Raw genomic sequence first — 7913 nt, 5'->3', positions numbered from 1 at the left:
ATTGTATAGGTTTTACTTCCCGAACTAGAAAATTCTCATTTGAAGATGTCGCCACGACCTTGACAATATTTTAAATTCCAGAATATTTCCATTTTTTTTGCCATTAAACTTGCGTTTCGTATTTACTAGCATTTGACCATAATAAATACAAGATATAAATCATTGAATTGCAATATATATTTAATCATAAATTAAAAGTTAAACAAAAATAATACAACCAGTAAAACACATACTACAGGGTTAGCTTGCGGAGTGTACGGGGTAGTCAGGTTATGGCGAATGTTTATTCCTTCAGAAGATCTTTGAACAGATGGCCGGTAAATTGAGTACCATTATCAGAAATGAGTATGTCGGGACATCCAAATTTCATCAATATGTCTTCACAAACAATCTGCCTAATGACACCTAAGACTCGGCCTAATGATTTATTAAGTAAATTACCAATAAGGAATTTAGAGTTCGAAGCAAACTGCCGGGATATCTCGCTGTAGTTAATTACATACTACGTGATAAGTGACTGCTAACATGCTTTAATTCAAATAAGAATTATATCATTTAAGAGAGATGAATGAACACTTGGCTTAATATTAGTAGTTTAATAACTTATAATTTAACTTATAATTAAGATAGTTGTTTAAAACAACACACATTTTTATACTATTACTGTTCTCACTAAAATGAGTACAACGCATCTCTTGTTCTTTATAGATCATATCTAATTTTATTGCTGAATTGCTTTGACTAAGTCTTTCTGGTTTTATATTATTAGTATTTATAATACCTATTTCAGAAGTTACCTTCACTCTGCATTGTGCAAATCTTCTGTAATTTTTGAAGACACTTCTCGCGCATGAATATTTATCGGTATAGCAGAAGATATAGCAAGGTATCGGATCTAGACTAGCTCTATCATCTATAGTTTTATGGTACCGAATGGTTAAGAAATATCTACCAGAAACGGTACATTTTTTATAAAAATATTATAAAACGGTATATGTTTATTTTATTTAGAGTCCATTCTAGTATAACAAATTAAAAAATATGCTTCTATAAAATCCCAAAATATAATACAAATCTTACTTTTTTCCATTATTTTTTTCTATAGTCTAATAACACAATTCGCAAAAATTTTAAAATTTAAGAAACATTATACTTTATCTATTTTTGAAGCTATTTCTTCGTGCAGCATATTATTATCAGGGTATCGGTTTTTTTCAAAGATTAGTTCTAGTATTTTATAGTCTTGTCTTTGTTTATGTGGCGCCACTGCCGAAAAATAAGCATGAACTATTGATTATTATGAACCAGTAGCAAATGTAAATATGATTAAAAATCTGTAGTATATAAATTGTAGTTTGACAGAGTATATAACTATTTACATTCTCTGTAAAAGTCGTAACCGGGAAGAACTACAGAATCTGCCGATGAGCCATTTTGCAACAATGTTTTAGTAACTCCCACAATATCAATAATTATTTAGCACTAAATTTTTAAATTTGACAAAACCAGTAAAAGTTCATCGTAAAATCAGATGAGCAATATGTAGAAGTGATTCTCTATCTGAGTGTTATTAATGTGTGAATTATCTCCTTTGGCTTTATACACCATAGTTTTATGTTAATTCTACGTTTTAAGATGTTAAGATGATACTTATAAGTAGGACAGTTATCATCAGTAGATGAGTGACATACATCGTAGTTCTTAATGGTATTTAGAACTCACAAGAAAATAATTTTGACATATTTTTAATTCGCTATTGCAGACCCGTGTATCTGATCTTCAGTACAATTGGCACATGATCTTCTATTACTACAAACAGACTCCTTATGGTAAAATCCTTGACACTTATAACATCTTTGAATTATCAGGTCTTTGTGTACTGGAAAGTCCTCCCGTCCAATTGCAATACTTTTAAAATTAATTATTTTATGAAAGAAACCAGCAGAGCATTCCACAAATATTGTTGTTGATTTTTTACTTTTTATATAATTAATATCATCAACTACAGAGAGAGTATGTATAATGATATAATATGATGATATATGATGTATGATGATATAATTCATGTAAGTCACAGTTTGGGTATCATTTATTAAGTTACAGTTAGGGTATTATTATTTTCATTTAAATAATTTAACTCTTCTGTAATTGCCTTTTCTCATTCAATTCTATTTTGACTTTTAAATATACTCTGATAACAACTAGGAATTTCCTCACTTAAGCTTCTCGCTTACTTAGGCGGCTTAGGGCGCTTTGCGGCGCGTCGTTTTGAGTTTGCCCGCTCACTTAGGCAGCGCAGCAAGACTTTTCAGTAGGTATCGAAACGGCAAAATGTCAGGTAGTAGTTCCTCCGACGAAGATGTTTTCATTTTCTCTGCATTGTTACATGCAGAAGAGCAAGAGAAAAAATCAAAAAAGTATTGTTGGGTACACGAAATTAATAGAAAGAGAGATCGGCTTGGGGAATTTCCCCATTTATTTGATGATTTAAAGCGTGACCCAAAAGGAAAAGTTTTTTAAATACTTCAGGATGTCTGAAGACTTCCATTACTCGTCAAAATACGAAATATCGACGGGCTATGACCAGCGAAGAAAGGCTTGCTGTTTGTTTGAGGTAAGAAAATCATACATTAAATTTACCTATACATTTACAAAATCAAAAGCCCTCAGTATTTCCAATTTTAACAAAAGTCTCGTTTTAAATAAAAATAATAAATAAAAATAAAAGCAATTCGAAACAAAAGATATATTTATTTTTAAGCATCTACAAATGCGTCATAAAAGATTGTTCAATGTTTGATACAACATTACAATCGCTCTCGGCGTCTGTTGTCTGCTTATTTTGTGAAAAGTTATTTGGATTTTGAGTATTATGAAAATTTTGAAAGTTTTGAGAATATTGATATTGTGATGGACGTTGTAGAATGCATTGTTGTTGATTTTTCGTTGACTCTGCTTGATGAACGATTGAAGAAATTTGCGATTTTACCTTAATTTGGAGATATGGTGGAAAAATTCGCACAAATATTTGGTCAAATGGTCGGCCGATTTTTTAGAATCTCTTTCTTTTTTATATTGCAAGTATTCTCGTATCATAGCTGCTGAACCCGTTGCAGAATCAGCTGACTTTCTTCCCTTTTTTGACGATGGTGGCCCTGAAGATGTATTTGTGCTCGTGGACGAATGAGCCTTAAACAAATCCTCTTCGATTGTGGAACCACCTGGACTGGCAACATTTCTTTCTTCGTACTCCGTGTCGTCATTCTCGGGCGTGGGTGTAGTAACATTCGTTTTTCCAGCTCTTTGTTCTTGAACATGTTTTCGCAAGAACTCCATTTGCTTTTCAAATCGCCACGCCTTTTTGTTGCTTGTAGCTTGCCCGGACTTCCCCCCCCGTCTCGCGATTTTTTATACTTTTTTGAAAACTATCGCGGAGACTCTTCCAGTTATTTTTACAATCAGTAGCTAAAAAAATAAAACATCCAAAATCACAAACTTATGATTTTAACTTTGTTAATTGGGATTCATAATAAATTGGGCGTCATATCAGAAGGGCGCCATGAACCAAAAAGTAAACTTTACAGGAGACGTAAAAAACGTTTAAAAATCAAAATTTTAACGAAAATTGTTGACTTTTTCACTGCGGTAGGATAAAAACATTACAATTTGATAGGCAATTGCTCGATAGTGAACGTTACGCCCTTCTGATATTAGGATATACGAGACAATTTGAGTTATTCTGGTTCAAATAAAAAGGCGTATATACCAAAAGTTTAATGCTTTATTCAAAAACTAACAAATATTTTTATTTCTTTAATTAATTTCTTCGTCTTTTCCTCTTTACAATTTGTTCTATTACTTGCTGTAGAGACATCTCGTCGTCATATTCTTCACTACCATGGGGTCGAGCATGGTGTACATTTATTACTGGTAGAGAAAAGTAGAAATTCTTGTACTCCGAGGGGATTATAGAATCTTTGCCCTGACACATAGACAATAAATTGTCATAATTGGTTATAGGAATTTTTTCAGGCTATAAGATTGTTGGAACAATCATGGTAGTGTTTTTTGTTTTGCGACCTCTAGAAGTTGTTGAAACACTGGAAAAATCTTTTTTATACAATATCGTATTGGGTTTGGATCTTTCTACTCGAATCCACTTTACTTGCTTCCAATTTAAAGTATTTTCTGTAGAGTTCTGAGTTCTGTGTTTTTATTTTCTGAATTATTTGTAATCCTTGAATGAAGTCTGAGCAAGTGTCTTCACTTTATAGGGCTTCTTTTTAGCTGCCAACTTAATGATGTTCACCCAATCATTAGGCCAATAGATTTTGGCATATTCCGATGCATGTTCGATTGTAGCATGCATGGAATCGCATTGCATGTGCGTGTGTCCCGGCTCGAGAAATTTCATGTCTATAATTTCAATATTCCTTAGGGATTGAACTGCTTTGTAGAGCATGTATGCCATGATCGCATTCCTGTTTTGGCCTGGGCAACAATCTGAGTTTAAAACTACATGCTTCGTTCTCACAGGTAGCTCTTCAAGAAACAATCTCACGCACGTAGAAATTTCACTTGCCTCTCTTTTACCTTCAAACTCAGGCCAAATACAGTAGTAACCCTGTTTGCTTGCAACGTCATAAACAGTAAGATTAAACGTCCCCAATTTTCGTTTATAGAAAATGGATTTCGCATGGAATAATGGGCTATATAAAACTGCTTGAAGATCAAAATTTGCTGAGACATATTCAGAATTCTCCTTTGCTTTTTGTGTATCCTGGGACTTCTCATTGTTTGCCGCTGTTTTTCTGCGCATGTGCAATTCATATTCCTCATTCTTTTTTGGAGTTTTGATGGATGGGCTTGGGGAATTTCACCATTTATTTGATGATTTAAAGCATGACCCAAAAAGTTTTTTAAATACTTCAGGATGTCTAAAGAAAAGTTTTATGAACTTTTAAACTTAGTGAAGAATTCCATTACTCGTCAAAATACGAAATTTCAACGGGCTGTGACCAGCGAAGAAAGGCTTGCTGTTTGTTTGAGGTAAGAAAATCATACATTACATTTACCTATAAATTTACAAAATCAAAAGCCCGAAGTATTTCCAATTTTAACAAAAGTCTCGTTTTAAATAAAAATAATAAATAAAAATAAAAACAATTCGAAACAAAAGATATATTTATTTTTAAGCATCTACAAATGCGTCATAAAAGATTGTTCAATGTTTGATACGACATTACAATCGCTCTCGGCGTCTGTTATCTGCGTGTTTTGTGAAAAGTTATTTGAATTTTAAGTATTATGAAAATTTTGAAAGTTTTGAGAATATTGATATTGTGTTGGACGTTGTGGAATGCATTGTTGTTGATTTTTCGTAGATTCGGCTTCATATTCTGCTTGATGAACGATTGAAGAAATTTGCGATTTTACCTTAATCTCTGACCTCAGTTCATTGTTGACCTTAATTTGATCTTCGTATTTAGAAAGAAGATTGTTATATTGGGATTCAATGTGCAATAATTTATCCATAATGTCGTTTAAAGATACTTTTGAGACGCACCCGGTATATTCTGTTTCTACGTTGGATAAGTCTTGTTTTCCAGGCCATTTAAATTCACTTTTTTTCGTTTCTTTTGTCTTAAAAATGTAATTTCGACTATCGCATTATCGGCAATAGCATCAATATGTCTTAGAAGTTTTCCAACGAACCAGCCTTCGTCATAATACACTGCATAAAACTTATTAACTCTTTGAAGGGCAACATTTGTCAGTAAATAAAAGTGCTAGAGGGGCATGATTTTTTTCATTACTTTTTAATAAAAATATTTAACAGAACTAAGAACAAATATTCAAAATAAACTCTAAAACTATGAAAAACAATTTTTTATATATAAATAATGACGTCATTACGTGGTACATATACAGTACCATTGCCCCAGTATAATTTTACTCGAAAGTGTGGAAGTCCTGGAAGCATGTCTTGTTTGCCCCCAGACAGAGAGGAACTCGACAAACCGAACATATCCAGTTGGTACGAACTTGCTGTTTTGATGTACTGCATTTTGCACATCGCCGCCGAGAATCTCTTTCCGGTTGATGGGAACTTTGGTTGTGCCTAATTTCTAGGGGAATGAATGGCTTAAACTGTTTTTTAGCAACTGTTTCTCCACAGCTATAAGCTTTCCTTTTGTTTTTTATAACCAGGTCTGCAACTAGTCCTTGTGATACGCTTCTTCTAAACTCTTTCATGGATATTTTTGGCGAATGAAGTTCTTTATATAAAACGAAAGCGTTTACTACTGCTGCATCGAGAAAGTAGAAGAATATCCTGTGCCACCATTTTTTTGATTTCCTGTTTATTTTGTACAAATTCAGATTTTGATCAAATTTATCAACAAAATTCATGTTGGCGTTATAATCTGACAGCGCTTGCGGACAACGAACTTTGGTTGTAGTACCATTCTTTTCTTTCCTATTGACCTCAGTGGTTCCAAAAGGAGAATGAAAATTTGACAGTAAATAGACACTACGCTTATCTCTCCATTTAAAAGCTACAATTCTTGATGGATTGCTAAAAACTTCAAATTCCCCCCTCTTCAATTTTCGATCCGGTTTAAACACCGGCAAAGTTTTTCTCGATGGATTTACGGTACCACAGGCATGAATTAGTTTTTTCTTCAGGTCTTCCAGAAGTTCGGTACTATTGAAGAAGTTGTCGAAATAGACAATGTGCTCTTTATTTTCCAATCCATTGAGCATTTGTTTAATAACTCTGGCACCTAATTGTTTTTCGGCGTCCTCCGCTTTACCGATATATATATCAAATTTTTGACAGTAGCCATTTTTATTCGCTAAAATCCATACCTTGTATCCTCGTTTAATAGGTTTTTTGGGCATGTACTGTTTGAGCGAGCTTCTCCCTTTGAATTTTATCATTGACTCGTCTATTACAAGTTCCCTACTTGGAGCCATACACCTTTCAAAATTCTCAGCTAACGCAATCAATAATGGTCGCACTTTGTACAATTTATCGTAGTGGGCTTCTCCCTTTTTAGGCATTAGCACGTTATTATTGAGATGGAAGTTCGAAAGGAGCCAACTAAAGCGCTTCACAGGCATCAATCCACTTATGTAAGCATCATTTATATCAGGAGAAGTACTCCAGTAGTCCCTATAGCTCGGTAATCGTTTAATTCCCATTAATAAATTTATGCCTAGAAAGGTTTTTATTTCTGAGATTTCGGTAAGTTTTTGTTTGCTGAAAGACTGCTGTGCGTACAAATTTGTCTGGAATACTATGTGGTCAAGCAGACCATCATTAAAAAATAACTTGAAAAGTTTGTACGGAGTAGGATCAACCATTTCTCTCACAACAGGTTTAATTCCGGACTCTGACGTAAAGTTTGAGGGGGGTACTGGTTCAACAAGCTTAGACCAGTCGTTAGAGTTTACGGGTGGTACAGGAAGCAGATTAGTTGCTAAAATAGATAATGGCACGTTATCTTCTGGATCAGTATCAGAATCAGTAAAATTCAAAGCAGGTGTAGTTTGGTCCAACAGTATTTGGTCATCTTCATCTTCCGACTCACTAAATACAGACTCCGGCTCGAAAGGTATTGGCTCCGCGTCGTTATATATATTATTCAATTCATCTTGCAGGTCATCATAACTCCAACCTTTTAGCTTAAATGGTAACGAATCCATATCTTGAATATCTAAAAAATAATGTGGCATAATCAGGATAGAATATTTGCATAAGCGTGCAACGGTACACTTATAGTATCACAACAAACTACCAAAATAAAACAAACAAAAAAATTTTTTTTCTTGTACCAAAATAATATTATTGTTATAAATGATCAAATATATTATTATTACAGGAAAGGCACCTATATTTTATTATATTT

General features: G+C 33.5%; 1 protein-coding gene across 1 annotated transcript; it reads right to left on the bottom strand.

Annotated features, from left to right (window-relative positions):
• Positions 1–5952: 5952 nt before the first annotated feature.
• On the bottom strand, positions 5953–7710 carry LOC115878041 (piggyBac transposable element-derived protein 4-like). The gene has a single exon (XM_030894396.1). The coding sequence runs from the start codon at positions 7708–7710 to the stop codon at positions 5953–5955; it is 1758 nt and encodes a 585-aa protein (XP_030750256.1).
• Positions 7711–7913: the final 203 nt, after the last annotated feature.

The sequence above is a fragment of the Sitophilus oryzae genome, unplaced genomic scaffold (assembly GCF_002938485.1).
Source record: "Sitophilus oryzae breed Bouriz unplaced genomic scaffold, Soryzae_2.0 scaffold_1500_pilon_pilon, whole genome shotgun sequence".
In the NCBI taxonomy this organism is placed as follows: domain Eukaryota; kingdom Metazoa; phylum Arthropoda; class Insecta; order Coleoptera; family Curculionidae; genus Sitophilus; species Sitophilus oryzae.
Note: the sequence above shows the minus strand (reverse complement) of the source record. Positions and strands in the feature narration are given on the sequence as shown.

Coding starts and splice junctions, on each gene's coding strand:
- LOC115878041 (XM_030894396.1), bottom strand. CDS start 7,710: ATGGATTCGTTACCATTTAAGCTAAAAGGTTGGAGTTATGATGACCTG.